This window comes from Heloderma suspectum, chromosome 1, assembly GCF_057233095.1.
Source record: "Heloderma suspectum isolate Gila_16-S chromosome 1, 16-S_ref, whole genome shotgun sequence".
Classification (NCBI taxonomy): Eukaryota; Metazoa; Chordata; class Lepidosauria; order Squamata; family Helodermatidae; genus Heloderma; species Heloderma suspectum.
In genome coordinates, this window is record NC_139458.1 from 212,826,055 (window position 1) to 212,847,498 (window position 21,444).

General features: G+C 44.1%; 1 protein-coding gene across 2 annotated transcripts in view; it reads left to right on the top strand.

The window, feature by feature from the left end:
* NRP2 (neuropilin 2) overlaps window positions 1-21,444 on the top strand; it is a 228,783-nt gene that overhangs the window by 170,093 nt on the left and 37,246 nt on the right. For both annotated transcript variants that reach the window (XM_084818435.1, XM_084818442.1), the window contains exons 14-15: window positions 2,525-2,621; window positions 9,830-9,874. In XM_084818435.1, coding sequence (XP_084674561.1) covers window positions 2,525-2,621; window positions 9,830-9,874 — 142 coding nt within the window. The remainder of the gene's footprint in view (window positions 1-2,524; window positions 2,622-9,829; window positions 9,875-21,444) is intronic.

Genomic DNA, 21,444 nt, shown 5'->3' on the forward strand with positions numbered 1-21,444 from the left:
ACTGTATTTGTTATTCAGAGTTTGCCTATTTTATACATAGATTTAGGTCCTTTGTTCATACTGTTTCCTTTTATATTCCTAAAGACTCTTCTTTGCACACACACAAAATTCCTCCCATTTTCTCTTAGATGATTATCAGATAGTCTGTCAAGGAGCTGCAGACCTGTAAGGGATAAACACAAGTGCATCTTGCAACCAGGCAGAGGGCGCAAGAGCTTGTCTAGGATTTTATTTTTATTTTTTTAAGAGAGCAAACTATTCTGGTGACAAGAAGGAAGCAATTAGCACTTTCTCTGGTTTGGGGGAGGGGAGGGGCTGTGCGAAATGAGCTCCCAATGTGGATTCAGAGCTCTCAAACACCTTTGACAACAGCAGAATGCTGCATACAAATAGATAATTTGGGAAAGAGGACTTAAACACATACTCTACTAATGCTTCTGCACAGGCAGAATTGTATTCAAAATCCAATGCAGAAATGGAATCCCACAGACTATTTGAACTTTTCTTGGGAAATTAAGTGTATAGCTCTCAGGGTGAGTGAAATATTTGTCACTCTAACTACACCCCCAAAATAAATCTGTTTTATACTACTTTAAATGTCACGGCTGCTCCCTTCCAAAAATTCCTAGAAATCGTAGTATGGTCAGATACTGTGAATTTTCCATTAGAGAGGTCTAGTCCCATCTTCATAGAATGACAGTTTCCAGGGTTTCTGGAGAAGAGGGGATGACTGTTCAAACAGTTTTCAGGGCATCTCTACACCAGCCTAAAATTCTGCATTTAAAACAGGGGCTTTCTGCTTCCATTTTGCAGAATCACCTTTACATGCGCTCCCCCCCCCCTTCTCCCTGTATCTGAGTCTTCCATTATCTTTCATTGATCTCGCTCCTCTTCTTGCCGTTTTTACTCTTTTCACAGAGGGAACTCAAGCGGAACACAATGGGGTAATTTGATAGATCTGCGATCTATTTAAAAACGGAACAAAGGGCATTTAGTGCAGGAGACTCCCTGGAGGTTCACGGTGTCATGTAAAGAGCCCGCAAACTTCCATAAAGGAGCAATCTCAATCGCAGGATAAAAGCTCTGCGTGAAGAAAGCCTAAGTCTGTAGTGTAGATACAAGGTCAGAAAATATACGGGAGGTATCTGCATAGTGCTGGGGTGAGAACCACTGTGCCATGCGTGGCTGGCTGGCTCCACCATGTGGGCCTCAGGCATGTTCTCCTGGCCACATTCCCCTACTGACTCTCGTTTACCCATATTTTCTTTCTGTTCCTGATGCTGCTGCTTGCCAGAAAAATCCTACAAAAATGGCAATATCAGGCTTAGAATAAAGCATGGAAATTAAAACTGACAAGCACATTTGCATACACTGTAGTGAGTCGCATAATTTAGCTGAACATGGACTTTTGTTTTGGATTTTGTTTGTTTGTTTGTTTGTTTGTTTTTTTGGTGCAGCATTTGCCTTTCCTTTTACCAAAAGCTGGATTTGTCTAGCATGCAGTTCAAACAGCCCTGCTTCTTAATAGCCATTGGGAATAGTTAGAGATGGCCCAGAGCCCAGGCGAGACATTCTGGGTCTTATTTGGCAACTGCCTGCCCTTGGAGTTCTTGCTTTTTTGCCAAGGCCCCTCCATGAAGTCCATGAGAGGGGAATGTGCAGGGCCAGGTGGCCCTCAGCATATTATTCCATCTCTCAGGAAAAAACAGCTATGGCAGGGTAACAAGGCCAAGTATCCCAGCATGCCGAGCATCCCAGAGGGAGCAAGCTGCACTTAGTGCTGATTGAACCAACGAGCCCTACCGCTGCTCAGCACGGAATGGAAAACATCCATAGGACTAACACTGACACGCTCTCAAGTGATTTCGTTGTGAGATATACCTAGATAGAAGGGAAAAAAGGCAAGTGACAGATAACCATGATGAAAACAAATATGCATTCTCTGGCTTCCTCCCACAAAGTTTAGATTCCAGATCTGTGTGGCTTTGGCTGGCTCTTTAGTTCAAAATCCAATAGGCAGAGTTTAAAACAATGGATTGCATGTAGTGGTTGATTATGTATTGGCGGAATGATGCAAAATTCAGCTGTCATTCATTATGTGTTTTGCCCTACACATGTGTTTAAGGGTCAGAAGGGAAAGAAAGAAGGTGAGTAGGCCCATTGGAGTTGGTTAGTAAATGCTGGGTATGCTCTTCAACCACTTCCAGGTCAAACTGGAAGTAACTGGAAGTGCATCTTCAGATTTCAGGGCAACCAAAATGTATTTCTCCCTCCTATGGCTAGTTTGGGAGTGAAGATACAATATGCTCATTTTCCTGTTTGGACTTGGCAGGAAAGATTGTGGTTTAAGTGGTTCTCTTGCTCTACAGCTTCAATTGTCAGTTGGAAGCTGCCAGGATGAGGGAAAAACACTGCCTTTTGCTAGAAGGGTTGAGTGCATTTCATGTCCTTTCTCTGAAGGACACAATGGCTGTTTGGGGGCTGGAAGCATAACACTCACTATTCTGTTCATATTCACTCCTAGATTGTGTTTGAAGGAATCATAAGCAAAGGACATTCGGGAGAGATTGCCATCGATGATGTCCGGATAGGCACTGATACCTCCTTGGAGAACTGTATGGGTATGTAAACAATGCATCTCATCTATAGCAGCTTGATAGCAGGAAGCTAAAATACATTTGCATGCAGCAGGCCCAGCTCATTCAAAAGGGCACCATGTATTCCCAGGCTTTGCTGTGGTGCTTCTTGTCCCACACAGCAAGTACTGATGGTGCCAAGTGAGGAATAGCTGTGCACACAGCCATCTGTTGATAGGCCGTGGCACTTCTGGTGTTGGGGCATATCTGTTTGGCTCGTTCTTCCTTATGTCTTTGGTCCATGACACACAAAACAACGGGGGAGGGGCTTGAAGTTGCATTTCTGTGGTGACTGCTGCACATGGCAAGCTGTTCATGTGCATGTAGATTGGCTGCTTGATGTGTCTTTTTCTCTGTTGCAACAATTGCCAGCTGGAGTATTTGGTGGAAGTGTGGAGAGATCTATGCAGCTGTTTCATGAGGAGCAGCCCATAGATGCTCCCTGTTCTAAGCACCCAATGCCACTGTTGCACAATATCATCCCAAAGCAAATCACTGTTTCCCAGAGATTTCCCTGTTTCCCAGAGAGCCTTAGCAACAATGGGGTCCAGAGGAGTTGGGGTCTGGCTCTGACCATCTTCACCACTGTTCTACGTCCCTGTGCAAAAATTACTCAGGCCTACTTCCCACAAACAGCACATGAAATGGTAAAACTGTTTGTGGATTGAATATTGCAGGTGAGGGGAGTGACATGACTGAATACTTAAATGGGGTGGGGGTCTCACCTGTATAAACCTAGCCTATTACGGGCAAGGCTAGGCTGGAAGTCTTCCCTGGAAAGTCTATAATTTCACATGTGTAGGTATGTTTTTGCTTTTTAAAAAAATATCAAGAGGCATTCAGTCCTGTGATTCCCTCCCCTTCCAGCAGTTGGGAATAGCCTAGAAACAAAGTCAGAGGGCTAGCCAAGGAAATCAGGGTGCACAGAGGTGGTTGTGGTTGTGGTTGTGATGGGTCTGTGCGTGGCACACCATATCCTCTGTCTCTTTCTTGGAGATAAACAAAGCAACACCTCTGGTGCAAGGTGCATGTGGCTGACTCTCATTGCAGCAGCAAGTAGCAGTGGGAGAAAATATAGGTTTGCCTATAGCAAATGTCAATGTGCGAATCGTTCCTCCTGTGTAGCAGAGGCCAACAGATCACACAGGAACCTTACATGTAGGCAGTCTTCTCTCAGAGTAGTTAAGCTGACAGAACCCCTGGCCTGCAGTGTAGCAAGTTTCAGGAATTCACTTAGTTTGCTCTTTCCTTCTGGAGGAATGAGTGCCTAGGGAAGGCAGGTACTGATGGCTTGCCTATCAGCTTGTTGAAAGGATAATGTTTGTCTCTGTGATGGCAGGGGATGGCCAAAGTAATAGGAAAATATGCAAGGAAAAATACACAAGAAAAAAACCCAGCTGTCAATTAGCATTATCTGCTTAGAAGCGCTGATCAACTCAATACGAACCTTTTATTAATAAGGAATAATCAGTGGGGAAGTCTTAGAACATTATTAATAATAACAAAACTGATTTCTGCTCTGGAATTCCATCACTCCAGGAGCTGGGACAGGAGCCAGAGAGGAAACTTTAGTGCAAGCACCATGGTGTGGTTTTATTTGATTGTGTTGGTTTTTTTAAGTACTAAGATGCTGACACAAGAATGTTCCATTTCCTTTGCCACTAGCCTGCCCTGTCCATCTGCAATTTCTTGTTTATATGAAGCTGATCAAGGGCTGTAGATTCTTCCTTAATCATCACATTTTTATCTCCCCCTTCCTCCAATTCGCTCAGGCCTGGGTTTATCCCCATTTTATCCTCACAACAACCCTATGATGAAGGTTAGACTGAGAAAAGGTGATTGAGTGGCTCAGGGTCCCCCAGGGATGTTCAGGGCTGAGTGAAGATTTCAACCTGGGTCTCTTTGAACAAACCCGATACTCTATCCACTAATCCACATTAGGTCTCTAGTTCAGGGATAGGTAGACTTCAGCCTTGCGGGATCTACTTTGTATCCTACTAGAACCCCAAGATCCATCAACTGGAGCTTGATGTAACAGACATCAACTTAGAATTAAAGAATTCTGAGCCAGGAATTGGTTTTGAGCACCAGAACTGAGCGGAGCTCATAGTCCTTCCACACAAAAATCTACTCCAGGGCACCCCAAACGTCCTTCATTTCAGCAGCATAATTTAGGGTGGTGGGAGGGGGGGAGTGATGCTGCTGTTGCTATTGTTTAACGATTGAACATCAGAAATTCTTGCTGATCTACTGCACATCAGTGGTCTGGCTCCACCACCATTACTGCGGATTTTAATATCACAACAGCGTTTGACATTGAATGAACAGTTGGGGATGGACTGTGTAAAGAGTCTGCTTCCAACCTTTCTCCACTGCTGGTGCTGCCAGGATTTCATGGAAAGGGCTTGATTCCTCTCCAGCTCCAGGAGAGTTCCTCTGCTGCTTTGTACCTTTCTAATTATCACAAGCAGTGGCATTCTTCCCATTGACCCAGGTGGAACTGGTTCACACCCAAGACCTGCCGAGCGTAGCAAGGACTGCTGCAGCGCAGTTCCTCTTCAGCCGAAGTCATCAACTGTGCAAATGGGTTCTCCTCCCTCTGGCAGGTTTCCCAAGTGAAGCAAGATAATCCCCATCACTATATCCCAGCCAGACACTGGCGTCCTAGGAAAAGAGCCCGCCATGCTGTTTTCTGGGTTTCTGAACATTCTTTGAACTTTGCTGGCCGCCCAGGGGTCTTTAATTTCTTTAATGTTAAAATATTATCTGTCGGCATTCAACAAACACTTTTCATCTCTCTGCTTCCACAACACATACCACCTCCCATGATGAATAACACTAATAACATTTCCCCATAATTTTACAGTATTTTGAAGGGGAGCCGGGGGTGGGGGGACGCCACTAAAACATGCAAAGTAGTGGTATCACACCTACTTCTCATGCACAAGTCCCAGGTTCAGTCCCTAGACCTTGGAGAGCCACGGCTGCCAGTCAGTAGGCGTTACTGGACTGGTTGGACAATAGTCTGACCTGGTCTAAGGCAGCCCCCTATAGTCCTATGAGCTACAGCTCTTCAGGGCTTCACCATGAAATCTGCTTCCATAACTGTTGGGAAATGTTAAGAAATAATTCTGAGTGTTGTTGAGCGTGTTCAAAGTGCCTTCCCCTCTCCACTGAGCAATTGCAGCTAGTTGCCTTATCTCTGGGACTAGGGGTGGGGGTACAGCATGCGATTTCCGAGCAGAGTTCTTACTGTGAGAAACTAAGTACTACAAAATATATCCACTGTTATCATAAATGTTTTAGGCAGTTCCACACTTTAGACACAATTGCTGTAGATAGACTTGATGTTTACAGTTGTGAACAACAGACACGGCCCCTTAGACACCTACGTACTTGCACCTTGTGTTAAGATTTCCCAACGCACATAATGGGCACTTAAAGGTTTGGGTATGTCATCAACACGTACATGTTTGCTACAGGAAAGTCTATTATTGCACCCCCATAGTTATGTTGTCTGTGGTGTACAGGGTGAAGCGGTCTGAGGATCAGACTAGATGTGTCATGGGAGATTCATGAATAGGAATTCCCATCGTTTTTAAAAATGTAAAAGCAGCTGGAGAGGTTTTAGGCTGGGGTTGTGGCACTGGGGTGGGGTGGGACTTTAGTCTTTTCCCTCGCACCATTTTCTTGATTTTAAACTGCTCCTCCTCTCGAAGTAGGGTTTTGAAAACAGCATCTACTGTGGGAAAGAAATTAAGCTCAGGGATTTGTGAAGTTGGTTCTTCTGATGTATCATTCATTATATGAAGTAACATCTGGGTATTGCCATTCTCTATACCTCCCCCACCCTAAAGGCTATAAAAAGGAACTGACTGGAGTGGCAAGCTTCTCTTTTAAAATTGTAATCTGGAGAAGTAATCAAATTCCTTTTCAACTTGAGAAAAGGATCTAATAACTCACAATATTACTATTTTTTTCTTTTGACAACCCTGTCACTTGGTTTCTGAGGTATGGTGACTATTCTGTAGCACTCCCCTGAAACTACAGTTAGCCAAGAGACTCCATTCGCAGGAAAAATGCAGAAGTAATCTAAAAGTAATCAGAAGAAGGTTTTTTTCCCCATTTTCTCCAGGAAAGTAATCAGTAAGACACACTGAGTGTTGCTTTTCTATTCCAGTTGTTTGTAACCGATTATTTCTTCTAAGAAACTTTAAAATTATCCATCTTTGCTTAAGGTTTTGCTTAGGTGGGGCACCTGACCTTCCTTGGGGCTTTGGATGCCTTTTGGGGATGGGGGGCAGTAAGGAAGATGCATGAGACTGGGGAAAGTTTAGATGGAGGAAACTGGATCTCCTTCTGCAGAACCATAGCACTGTTGCAAAAATATGAGATAGGTGAAGCAAATGTGATAAAATGGTGACTCTTGTCGGGAGACTTGAAAAGATCTTGACTTGATGAGCAGAGTTCACATTGGGATTGGGTGGCAGGATTCTACGTTCTAGGATATAAAGGTGATTGGATCCTGTGTTTTCTTTTGAAGAGCATTGTAAAGAGGTACCTGGAAATTAGCAGCACATTGAGTTGCCAACTCTTTTTTTCTGGCAAGACTTTGTTGCCTTTAGGAGTTCTGTGACCTGCAAAAATTCTGTGGCCTGCAACAGCTAAGGTTTTTGCTACCATTGCTACCATGTGCTAGGGAAAAACTCTACCTGAAGAGTTTCTGCTTGTAACATAGCTTTTAAAGGCACAGAAGCCCTGCTAGGAAAAAAAGGCACCCGTAGTAGTCCAGAATCTTCCTTTGAATATGAAATCACAGGCAAACACCTGAGACAGTTCTAGGATATTCCAGAATGTCTACAGGAAAATCTAAACTGATCTTAAAGGGTAGGAGGGTAATTTTCTTCAAGGTGGAAGAGCATGTTCCTTTGAGTTCAGTGTTGCTTCTGGGATAAGGCACTCCAGTACAGCATATCTTAGGGCCAAACTGCACATTATGTCAGTCACACTTTTTTAAAAGATGTGCTGCGCAACCTGATTTGGCTCGTGCTCCTGAGCCAGTTTCCTGATGAAAATCACCCCTCTCTGGCTGCTGTTTGTCTGCAAAGGTTTGGACTGAACAGCACCTTTAGGTGCAAACAGCAGAGTGTGTGGGAGGGGGACTTATGGTAGAAAATTGGTGCTGGGGCCCAATCGGGAACAAATTCTGGCTTGGGGCTCTGCACTTGCTCTTTCTTCACAATAAAATTGACCAGCATAAGCATGGTAAGTAAGATAACATGTTGGTTTAGCCCTTATTCAGTAACTGGGCGAGACTTCTCATTTGAATTGCCACATACTGCCTCATCACACAGGCGGCTTGTGTGAAAAGGATGGTGAGGAGAGCGGCATCGTCGTTCATCCCACCTACAAGTCCCATGCCTCGGCTGACGCTGCTAAGGTATGCATATAGACCCAGACTCTCCCAACCTGGCGCCCTCCAGATGTGTTGGAAGGCAACTCCCATTGCTGCCATGGCCATGCTAGCTGGGGACAGTAGGGGCTGTAGTCCAAGACATCTGGAGGGCAGCAGGTTGGGGGAGGCTACACAGAGAGAGAGAGCGCACCATATCCAACCATGTCTCAACTTTTTTCATTTTAACTTTTCAACTCAAGCAGAGCTGTGGCAAAAGCTGTACACATACGTGGAGTTCCTGACATAGCACAGAAAGTGATGTCGATTCGAGTGCCTGAGTGCCTGGAAAAAAATAAATAAACAGAAATCCCTAGACTAAAATCATCTCTGGGAGATGCTGGCCACTCTCCTGTTAGAAAACCTCCTCAAAAGGGCACTCCACTGCCCAACTGTTTCTGCTTTTAGAAGCATTTCCTGATACTCCTCATAACATGCTTCTTGCATCTCCTTCACTGGACCTAGAATAACAACAAATTAAACACATACACACACGTTCTTTCTTCTGAAAACCTTTCAGATATATGAAAGACTGATTATATTCTCCTTCATCACATCCTAGTAAAGATGAAACTACATATAACAAACATATGTTGTCCCCCTGCTCTGCCCCCATGATATGTTCTCCTTTTAAAAAACAAACTGTAAAGCAACTACCCAGGCTGCAGTCTCCAAAAGGAGACCAGCAGGGGTGAGGGTGGGGAGATGAGGGAGGGCTGTCTTAATCCTTTCTGTACTTCAGTCCTCCTTAAAACAGGACACAATGCTGCAGTCAATGCCATTTAGCTGGTACTGAGTATAGATATACATCAGCCCTTCCCAACCTGGTGCCCTCAAGATTTTTGGACTTCAACCCCCATCAGCCCCAGCTAGCATGGCCAATGGTCAGGAATTCTGGGACTTTTAGTCCAAAGCATCTGGAGGGCACCAGGCCGGGGAAGGCTGGTAAAATACTAAACACGACTAATAGGTTGTTGAAACACTGGATCAAGAGCAGAGGTCATTGCCCACCTTCAGTGTTTGAGAACTGCAACTTATTCCTATCTAAAGCCTTCACATTTCTGTTTATCATATTTGTATCCCATCCTTCTCCCAGGAATGCTTGGTGGCATCTGTGGGGTTATTCCATTTTAGCCTCACAACAGCCCTGTGAGGTTGAGGAGGCCGATGACTTTCCCTGCCCCCCCCCCCCGTTTTATTGCCAAACACAGTTTTGAACCCAAGGCTTACCAGTTCACATCTAACACTCAACCCACTATGCAGAAAATAAGATCATGGGAATTCTTTCACTTCTCCATTTGTTAGGGCTAGCCTTCTTTTGGATTCTCTTAAAAATAGAATAATAAACTTCTTGCCACCAGTTTGGACTCCCAACTGCTTAAGGAGTTAATGTTGAGATGCATTCCCTCATGGCAACTTAGAGGAAAAAAGCTGTGTGAGGCTGCAATCCTAAACATATTTATTAGAGAATAACCCCCATTGAACACAGTAGGCCTTATTCCAAGGAAACATGCATAGGATTGCTCTTCCACTTGTAAATTTTACAAAGGAGGCCTTTCCTTTAGCAGATGAGTGCAGCAAAGTAAATACATTAAAATTGCCATTTGGGAAAAGCTGCACAGAGAGATTTTTGTGGATTTGAGCTGTTTGCATTGTCATAAGGATCACATGTGTCTATCTGGAAGATCTATAATTCGCTGTCTTGGAGATACTAAATTTCACCTCTTCTGTTTCTTTACAGAGCCCATCGCAGCTTTCCCCGGTGAACACACTTTTGAAATTTCAGGTAAAGATGCATTGCTTTTAGCAGTTTTTCTTGCTGCATGATTTACTTTCTGTTTTTTAAAAATATATATTTTTAAAAATGAATGCGTGTGCAAAGAAAGAAAAACAAACCCTCCCTACCCCCCACTAACACAAGACTGCTACTATGCAAGTTGTTTACATTTGCAATATGCCTTAACATCAGCAGGTGGCACGCAACCAGATACAGTCTGTGGGCAAAAAACCACAAGAGCACAGTCCTTTGACCAATAAAATACAGTCACTTTTCTTCAACCAGCTTCAGTTGCTTGAAAGTTTGCAGAAGATTTTTAAAACTGTACAAGTTTCTGTGTCAGACATAGGTGCTTAGCCCCCAAATAAAAATGGGGTGTGTGCATATTGATGCATGCCTGTGCTAGTCTGTAGTGCTTCCTGTTCACTGTACTGCTCTAGCGGAGCTGGAGGAAGTGTGCTGGGGAGCTCAGGTGCCCTTTCACTTTGGTCAGCATCTTGCTGGCCAGGACGGGAAGCTAGGCTTGCATGTTTAAGTTTACCACTTAAAAAAAAAAAAATTAAGCCAAACTCTTACAGCTTTAGCAGCTGTGTGACAGGCAGATGTTCAAGTGGTGGATTTCCCCCCATCACTATATCGCCATGCTGGGAGATGCTTCGTTTATTAAAGTTCTGCCTGCTGTGCAGGTGTTAAAAGCACAGGCCCTCTGTAAAATGTAGCAACCTGTGCAGTTTGCACAGCCTGCACTGGTTACTTTGAGGACTGTCATCTTGGTGGCTTCATCAGGTGAGAGGGGGAAGGTGATGCGCCCCATGTGTCTTGGACAAACAGAGAAGCTGTGGAATAGAAATCTGGGTCTTCTGAACACGCTCTCTGTTTAACTGGGAGTTACAGCACAGCCAAAAAAGTCTTTTATGGACAGTGATTTTAAAAGGATATCTAAGAATGTTGGAGTTGCACTGTTGGGATAGCACAGCAGCTACACCCGGATCTAATGGAATTCAGGTCAACTAATAATAGAGATAAATAAGGATGCAGATGAACTCCTCCGCCTTTGCAACGCCTAGGGAGGAGCAGTGAGGCTTTACGATGTAAGACTGGGGGAATAAACAGTATCCACAGAGAGGCTTAACCCCCAAATCAGCAGTGAATTAGAAGTGCAATGAGGTGGCAATGATGAATATTTAGTGTGGAGATGTTTTCCTTTTCAAGGAACAAATGCCAATGCAGGGGCTGCACCAGGAGTCTTAGTGAGGGACCCTGGCAGGCAGCGGGGGAGGGAACTGAAACACAGGAACAACTGCCACCCTGAGTTTGAAGGCTGACATTTAGTAAAAGTGAAGCAGGGTGAAATGGTGCATTTAATAGCTTAATGCCGGCCTGAAGAAAAGAAAATGGGATGCCTCGAGTTGATAAAACCTGTAGAGGGAAACAAAAAGGAGCAGGATTCAGAGAGACTGTCCTCATTAAACTTGTTTCTGAGTCAGTGGACATGCTCTTGGGTGGGGGAAAGAGTGAGGCAGCACCTTTCTATCTGGAGTGATTTTTCATTTTGTTTCATTGTGTAATGCTTTCTGCCTTTCACCTGTGGGATGGAAAACCCCAGCACGGCAAAAAAAAACAGGAAGCATTCACTTCCCAAAGCTTTCTGCTTATATTAAATCATTCCCTTTTTATTTATTATGGGATGGACTGTTCTTCTTCAAGCAATCTCTCAAGCAATTGCTGATGTATTGCTGAAACTGCTGCCTTTGACTTCCAGAAGAGATGCATTTTGAGTGGTTGGGAGAAGTTGGCTTCTCTGTGAAAAATAGTTTGCAAAGTCCATTAGCATTAAAACTGAGAGTCTGGTAGAAAATCTGTTGTAGGTAAGGGTGAAAGGTACACTACTGGCATCCATAGAATTCTGCTTTGGTCAGAAGTTAATGTTAAAAGCTGTTTAGCACCTAATCATGATTATTTTAATACTTTGATTTTGCCAGCTCATTTATTATTTTCCTAATGGAAAGTGGTCTAATAGTTCAATCCCAGATTGGTACAAACTTCACCATCTGGTGACATTATGCTGATATTGCAAAGATGTTACATGGGCATTGTAGGGAAAATGCGTAGAATTGGGTGACGATCCTTTTAAATCTTTAAGCCTTTTAAGTCTTCATTGATTTAGACTGAGCTATGATGTGATAGCTGCAGCCAACACATGCATAATGTTGCACTTGTCCCCCTCCTATAATACCAGCCTCTTCTACATTTGCTGTGCTGATGATGCTCAGGCTAGGACACCAAATTTTTTAGAGTGGTTAAAACAAAAAGGGACTGTCAGGAGCTCCAAAAGGATCTCTCCAGGCTGGGTGAATTGGCATCAAAATGGCAAGTGTGGTTCAGTGTAAGCAAGTGTAAAGTAATGCACGTTGGGGCAAAAAAAATCCCAACTTCACATATATGCTGATGGGATCTGATCTAACAGTGACTGACCAAGAAAGAGATCTTGGAATTGTGGTGGACAGCTCAATGAAAATGTCAACCAAATGCATGGCTGCTGTGAAAAAAGGCAAATTCTATGTTAGGCATAATTAGGAAAGGAATTCAAAATAAAGCTGCCAAGATTATACAAATCCATGATGTGACCATACTTGGAATACTGTGTACAGTTCTGGTCACTGCACTTAAAAAAGGATATTGTAGAGTTGGAAAAAAAGTGCAGAAAAGGGTAACTACAATGATCAAGGGACTAGACCAGCTCTCCTGTGAAGAGAGGTTACAACATCTGGGACTGTGTGGCTTAGAGAAAAAGCGAGTAAGTGAAGACATGATAGAGATGTACAAAAGTATGCATGGTGTGGAAAAAGTGGACAGGAAGACATTTTGCTCCCTCTCTCATAATACTACAACTCACCAATCCCATGAAGCTGAAGCTGATTGGTGGAAGATTCGGGACAGATAAAAGGAAGTATTTCTTCACATAGCACATAGTTAAACTATGGAATTCGCTTCCATGGGTTGTAGTGATGGACACCACTTTGGATGGCTTTAAAAGGGGATTCGACAAATTCTTGGAGGAGAAGACTATGAATGGCTACTAGTCTTGATGGCTATATGTTACCTCCAGTATCAGAGGCAGTACTGGGATGATAAACCACTCTTAGGCTGTACCCCTTCAGACCGCAGGCAGGGATTTACATGAATACTCTTTTGTACAACAACAACAAAAGCGAACCCTGTCTTCTCCCTGATGTGCTAGCTTTCTGTGTACAGGGATTTATTTTTTTTTTAATATGGAAGAATATTTAATCATATGAGCCCCCATTTTTAATTGGTAGTGGTACAACCCAGACCCAGGTTTCCCCCCACAGTGAGAATTCTGAATGCCCGTCTGCATTCTATCTTACGTTAATTCAGTGGTTTTGTTGAATTTTCCTTACTCTTTGTACAGAAAGTTAGGCCATTGCAAATTGCTAGCCACTTCTGAAAATGAAAGCCGAAACGAAGCCCTGTGTTTACTGAAACTAGAATTTAGAAACACCAGCTTAAAAGTAATTTTGTTGAACATATGAGATTGTGTGGCCTGAGGGATGGATTTTATGAGACTGGCTGGATGTGTTTTCACTCTGCTGTGTTTCCTAAGTGAAGCACCTTAACCTGACAGAAGCCCAGGCCCAGCTGTACTCCACATCACCACCACTTTGAGTGATTCATATACAGTGCCTCGAATGTTACAATTGAAGGACATAGGATGACTTCCACAGGCCAGTTCTGTATCAGGAGAGATGATACAAACATTTTGACAGAGTGAGTTAGGATTGCCAGATTGCAGCCCAGAGATTCCTCCCCACAACCCATCGTACCTATAAGCCTACCAATGAATCAGGAGACAAGGCAGCCATGGTTCCTCCCCCCACCCCCTGCCCATCACTCACACACACCCCCCTCACCTCTTCTCTCCCTCCAACTTCTAGAATGTGTCCTTTCCAGCTAATTGTGACAGGATTCTAGGTGCACTGCTTAGCAAGAGGGTGTGGGGAGCAAATGGAATAGCTTTAGCTGCCTAGTCTCCTAATTCATTGGCAAATTTGAGGGGACAAGGGGAAACTCCAGGTACCAACCTGGCATTTTCAGTTCAAGGGGTGTTTCACACACTGTCGAACGACAAACCTGGATTTGCCAGCAAGTGTACATTCAACAAGAAGCTGCATGTGTTTTCAACTACCTGGTTATCATTTTTGTTCTTTGCATATTTAAGTGTGTACAGTACACCTACAAACTGTAATGTGTGAAGAGCTATATGTCACAAGAAATGATCCAACAGCTTGAAACAATTACTGGTATAGTTTCTACTTAACCCTGCAGTTTGTTGTTGTTGTTTTGCTTTGAGTCTGGGAGAGAAGGGTCCATCACTTTAAGAAAATGTATGTAAGGAGCTGTCTTATGCTGAACCAAGCCATAACTCTACCCCACCCATACTGTCAAATGCAAGGAGCGGCAGCTTGCAAAGCATATCAGCTGTTATTTTACCTAGCCCTGCCCTTGAGACCTTTATAGTGAGCATTTATCTGCCTTCACCCCACATCTTTGGCTATCATTGGGGTTAGGGAAATGACTAGGTTATGGAGTGGGAGGAAGAGGATGGGAGATGGGTCTGCCATTTTAAGCACCATCCCTGTGTTTATTCCTCCATAAGGATCTCAAGTAGCAGGGCTAAGGAATTGCTACGGAAGATAACCTCTGAAGACTGTGCAAGTTGCTGCCACTGGCCGTTGAGAATACAAGGCAAGGTGGACTATTGGCTGACTTGGTATAAGTCAAGTCCTTGTATATGTCGCCTAGATATGATGGTATCTGCAGTGTTAAATAGAACGTATGATAGTATGACAAAGATGAGTGCTCCAAAGTTGTTTTTTTATTACAGAATAGAAAATGATTAGAAGAAAAATGACAGTGGCTTCACTCGTTTACTTTATCTACATGTACTCCCTGTAGCATCTTTTTGCATGTTACAGGAGAAAACACTTGTGTGTCTGACTGCATGCTGCGGGAGAGGAGGCTCCACATATACAAACAATGTGGGTGTAGGCATGATGCATGCATATTTGAAGCCAGGTTATTAGGGACCTTCAGTGGCCACAGCCCATTGTTCAGAAGCCTCCTTTAAGGAGGGTCAGGGGAACACAGTGTGGTATGATCACTCCTACTGAAGTTGTAGAATTATACATCCTTTTGAAGTGGTATCACAGAGCCAGGACCCAAACCAGCTGAGAAAGTATTGAAAAGTCTGATTAGATGAAATGATGGAAAGGATCCAGGCGTGAGATTGATTTGTGAGATTGATACAAATTCCTGGTTCTCCCAGGTGACTCGTTCTTTTTCAAAAACAGTAACCTGTACAACTTTATTTCTGGACTTCGGGTTCTACCCAACATCACCACTTATGGAACTGGACTTCCCCTTCCACTCCTCCCCCTGCACTCCCCGTGCATCCTCCAAATTTTTTCCAGAAGGACCCTCAACCTCTGGAGAACATTTGAGGGTAATGTGTGGAGTGCTACATGTGGGAAGGGAAATTTGTTCTGCCAGTGGTGTCTATTCTGGTGGTGGACAGGCACAGTTGGATAAAACCCTAAAGCAGTCAAACATCTTTTAGGACTGAATTCCATTCTGTAGAAGCTCTTGGGGGCTGCGTTCCAGTGGTGGGCAGGGCAAAAATTACCAGCATATTGAAGCTTAAAGCTCTTACTTCCAGTAACTCAGGGCCTTTCTACATGAGGCTTTTATTGTGCACTCATGATTGCTCACTCATAGTATTCGCGGGTCTTTTATATGACATCCTCTTCCTCCAGGGCCTCTCCTATGCTTTGCAACCAATATTGCGGGGGGGGGGGAGACTGAGGAAAGTGCAGTATTTCCCCAAATTTCATTATATTTATAGTGTGTATTTGTGCAATTCCACTATACCACAGCACCATCTAGTGGTTGTATAATGAAACAGACAGTAAGGCAGAGAAAGGAAACCCCCAGAAGAAAGCATGTGTAAAGGACCAATTTTAATCCCGCAAAGAATCCAGAAGCAGAAGCCTTGGTAAAGCTGCTGTGCAGGATAAAAGCCTCATGTAGAAATGCTCACAGTCTTAGGAGAGGCAATTCATCCTTTCACAATGGGGAAAAACAGCACAAAAGCTAGGAAACCACCAAACAATCAGCTATTGGGCAAAGGGGGTGGGGCCATCTGGGGAACTTTGGAGGGCCAGACTGGGAACCCAGGTGGGCTGGATATGACTTGCGGGCCTGAGTTTCAATACTCCTGTTCTAGAGAAAGGAACACGGACTGCCACCCCTCTAGTATTGGAAGAAAAGTCTATCTTACAGTAGTAGCCCACCCTGTGTGGAATAATTAGTAAGGTCTCCTGACTTCCATTCTGTCCTGAGACCTCACAAAACATTAAAATGTTCCTCTTCATGGATCAATTCAGATCATATTTTTCAATGGAGGTTTTTTCCCCTGCCGGTTCAACTTGTGTTTTCCCATTAACTGGGTCAAGATATGCACCTGTTCTTGTTTCATATGTAATTCAACAAGTTTCTCCTTCTCTGACCTCTACCACAGAGAAGGGAAAACAACATCCTTCCCAAGGGATAGCCTTAATGACAGAATAAAAGCCCTCTAGATCTGTTGGGCTGCAACTCCCAGTGGTCATGCTGTCTGTGGATGATGGAAGTTGCAGTCCAACACATCTGGAGGGCACCATGTTGTGGAAAGCTGGAAGAGACAGCAGCACAGATTTTGGGTAGGAGGAAAGGTTTTTCCTTGAGTAGGGATGGGGTTGTCTTTACTTCACTCTCGACTTAGTGCTGAATGGTACTATCTGAGAATCCAGGCCTTGAAGTGCCAGTGACTTGGCTACAAGGGGCTGGTGATTAAACTGTCATTTGTGTTTTCATGCGTGTGCTGCCTGGGTGGCAAAGCAGGGAGATCAACTGGAGATATTTACATCATTTGTCACTTTGTGGGACAGTTTGTACTTTTTGAGCCTCCTGGAGGAGATGGGCAGCTTTATTGCTTCATTGTTGTTTTGTGGCCTCCTTTGTAAACTTTTCGTCTCTGTGTTTGAAACAAGGCACAATTTCCACCAGAAAATTAAACAAACATTCCGTTCAGGGAAAAGCAAGGGAGGTAGAGAGGGTGGGTGGGGATCAGGCTAATCAGAAATCCTCTGAATACATGTTGTCTTCCTCCTTTTCCTACAGCCCCCATCACAGGCTGATTATAAATTAGGCTCTTCCCCCACCTCCATTTTTTGGTTCATCTGGTATGCCAGGACTAGAGATGGGATGTTGGGTGGCCTGGAGTTACAACCAGTAGCGTTTCCTGTGCTCTCACTTATGGTCTGATTACCACTTGTATTTAGGGTCAAGCAGTGACCAAGCCATGGATTCAGAAAAGATGGCACCCAAAATACCTTAGGAGTTCCAGTCTCCAGTGGCATGACTCCAGAGGCACTGGACACAGACCTACTCACCCAGCCCTTCATGCCAGAGCCATCTGAGGCACCACCCTCTGGGCCAGAATCCCCTGAGGCCTTATGACCCTCAGCTCCAAAGACCTCCTGATCTCCAGTCGCCACCTGGCAGAGCCAGCACACCCAGCTAAACCTAGCTGAGCACTGCAAGGCTCCAGGGCTGGGGACTGCCGTTTCCAGCCTCTCTCTGCGTCCCAAGGAAGGCTGAGCTGGAAATAAGTAGCCAGGACAGGGAAGGGTATGTGGGCTCAGTTGGGCACTAGCCCCATTGGAGCAAGTGGTCAGCCCAGAGCTCCAGCCTAACCTACCTGTGGCTCCAGCCTAACCTACCTCCTCCACTGGCTGGCTGATTCTGATTCAGGGTGGCCGTCCCTTGGATGGTCTATGAGTAAGCAATCCTTCCACCTCCTGAAGCCCTCTTGCCTCATGTGTTCTCACTCATGTCAAGCAGGACAAGTTGGTTGAGTCATCTGGAGCTCTTTGCTCAGCAGTTTCTCCTTGAAGTGCACCCAGTCTTTGCTTGCCACATTCTGTGATATGAACTGGGTGGGTTGATTTATCACAGGTAGTGGCCCTACCCTGGGGAAAGGGAAACTGGACATAGATGGCCTTTTGCCCTTTCCAACTCTATATTTTAAGTTTGCTCACAAAATTTCCACTAGAAATGCAAACTTAATTTCTTATTAGTACAGGTAGGGTGTGTGTGTGTGTGTGTGAGAGAGGAGGGATGGGGAGAAAGATGTAAGGGGGAAAAAACCCTGAGGGAAATAAAGGCCAGCCCAGCCTTAGTCTCAAGTTATTTCAGACACAGCTTGTCAAACCTCTTCACAGAAATAACTGGAGTGAATGGGACAGAGAGCATCAAGCATTCTGCTTCCTAATGTTGCAAGTTGATGAAGAATGAAGACTGGCAGCAACAGAGTCTGCCCCCCCATCCCCCCCCCCCCGCCTCCTCCATCCTCCAAGCCTTCTTTGGGGAGAGGATCCTGCAAGCCGATACCTGCTGCAGAGAGTCTTAACATTCAAGGCTCTCTAGTTATGTCTGGAACAGGCTCGGTGCAAGCTTAGCTGCACGTTCTCACTCTGGGTCATTCCACTCTGCCGCTGAGGGGTTGTGTCTGGTGGAGGGTGAGAAGAAAGGTCACCTTTCCATTACCCTCTCCAATAAACGGCCTCTCAGTGGAGATGGGAGGTCACTTGCTGATGGCTGTGATGGTAGTGTCTAGCTTGTGTGAGTGAGGAAGGATTGTACATTTGTATCACAAATTGAATCTTTCTTGCTTCTCTCTTAACAAATACCCAAGTGGCTGCTGATTTTCTGTTCCTGGAGAAGCTTGTGCTCTGGAAGTCATTTCAAACCTCATTCTAGGCCCCAGCATTTCTATACCTACGAGGCAACTGAACCATAAACTAACCAGCTGAATAGGTTGACGGCATTAAAAAGAGCACTGAATGCATGGAAGGCAACTTGCTGGTGTCTTACAACAATCCTATGCAGTTTACTCAAAAGTAAGCCCCACTATGTTCAGTGAGGCTTACTCCCAGGTAAGTCTGCATAGGATTGCAGCCTTAAGAAGAATAGGTTACAGTAGGGTTGTTTTGGGGAAAGTTTCCTTGCTTCGTTTAGAGCCATGCATACTCCACTCTGATTTGTTTCCTCTTTGGGCTATTCTGAGCATGTGTGGAACACACACAGATTTGGTTGCCAAGCAGCAGAAGTTCCACCACTGAGTTGAATATGAAATGGACACCAGCTTGCAGAAATCCAGGAACTGCTCATTTAAGGGAACATGGACAGTTTTTGCACATGCCCTACATTATACATGTGAAATGGATAAATGTCAGCTGCCCAGTGACACACCCACCCACAGAATCCTGTCAAGATAATCTCAACTTCATATATCTTACCTTTTCCTTAAATGAGTATGTTCACAAATAGAGAAGCCATTTCTCAGTTCCCCCACCATGATGTGTGCATGCTGCTGTTGTAACCATAGCCAAGTGTGCTGGGGAACAGGGTGGGTGGAGAGGGGATGAAAGTCATGTGGCTTCCTATGAATACAGCTAGTTATATTTCCCTATGTGTTAGTAGATTTGCATGTTGGGTAAAAGATAACATATGAAGCAGCCCAGAATCATGTGAGCAGCCATGTTTTTTTATTTGGTTTTTCATGTTTCTGCCTTGCTTGCATATAAATCGGTGTGTGTACCCCTAATTTTTACATTAAAAGGGCACACAGGGCTGGGGAGATTAATCCTGCTTCTCTGGAGCTGCAGTCTTTTGCTCTCGGCACTTCTCTTCCCAGCATGGTTCACTTCTGGTATCAAAGCTGGATTTGGAGAAAAGAGCCTGAAGCAGTGGAGCACAGGGAGATATGGTGGCAGAGGTGGAGGGTTCAGCTTCACTCACCCAGGCAGCCCTTTTGTTCTTAAAATTAGACATACACCCCTTTGCTGCTCTATACACGAACAGGACAGACATGTGAATAAGCAAATGACGTTGCTCTCTTCATGTCTCATTTGGGGGAGAAATCAGGGCCAGAGCATCTCATCTCCGGAATTGCCTCTGAGACATCCTACCACCAACTAGACAAGGAGGAAATAGATTTCCTAGATTGTCGCCCATGTTATTTATGATGACTTGTTTCCAAGTGCCAAGTTTGGGAAGACTAAATGGTCTGTGTATGAGGAGAATGAATACCTCCCTACTTTTGGAGGGAAGGAAGGGGGTGCTCATGCAAAAGGTGAACAGAAAGATCTCTGCAGCTGCGGTGTTCCATATCTGGGTGTGTTGGGGAATAGCAAGAAGAATCGTTTACAAATGTGCACATGGGGTACATACAGAAGAGTCCTGATGTGGCCTTTCTGAAAAGTGCTGCTGCAGACAATTAAGTTGGGCATAAATTAGAGCTTTAAGCTGTAATTGGTTTAACTAATATATTAATCAACTAAAGCTTTAGTTGATTAAAGCTTTAGTTGACTAATAGGAGAGGGGTTTAATCAGTGATGAAAATGCCAATTGGTGAGACTCAAGTTAAAGGCATACCTGTTTATTTTATTTTTTTAGACTGGTGTGTTTTTGCCATAGGAAATGAAAAAAATAATATATATATTAAAGATGGGGGCTTTCCTGTTAACAAATGCTAGCTTTCTTTTATTACATTTTAAGTTTTACCTTACAGATTCTTTAGTGCTTTAAAAAGGCAGTGAAATAGAGATATTGTTGATATACGTATGCATTTAAAATTAATTGATTAATTGGTTAAATAGATGATTAATGATCACAGTGTAATCGTATACATGTCTACTGAGAAAGTAAGTCCCATTGAGTTTAGTGGGGCTTACTCCTAGGTAAGATTGCAGCTTACTAGTGCTTTAGTTGATTGTAAGCTCTAGTATATATGTACAATTCAGGGCAATTTGGGGGGAAGGGTTGCTTAAATATTCCAGAAAAATTGGAACATGAGAAATATAGGGATTCTAAGAAGTTATAAAGCCTGAATTTGTAGTTTGCAGTAGGTATTAGGCATGAAGTTATCATTTCTATGAAATACACTTCAACTGCAGTGCTACATACACTTACTAGGGAGTAAGCGCCATTGAACACCTCAGGACATACTTCTGAGTAAATATGCATAGGACTGCCCTATAAGTCAATCCTTGGTTTAGCTGTGATTTGGAAAGTCATACCAGAGTCATGGGAGGGGAGCTCAGTTGCCTGTTCTTTCCAGCAGATCAGAGTTGGTGGGTGGGGGAGACAGTTTTAAGAATCACTCGGTCTCGGTGCATGATGGCCTGTGGAACAGCAGAGTTTTGCACCCAGATTCTTCTCCGCTTTCTTTTCCCATGGGAATGAAGCATGTTTTCCCCCCTTGAGTATCTTTCCTGTGATCCTGTCACAACCTACTTCGTACTTTGCAATTAAACTCTTGTCACTTGTTTAAAAATGTGATGTGTTTTGTCATTGCTTGACAAACAAGTGCCACATTGCAACAAGACTGGGCTGATTGGTGACGGGGAGGTGGCGGAGGGGGGGCTGTTCCTACTAAGTATAATGGCTATTAAATT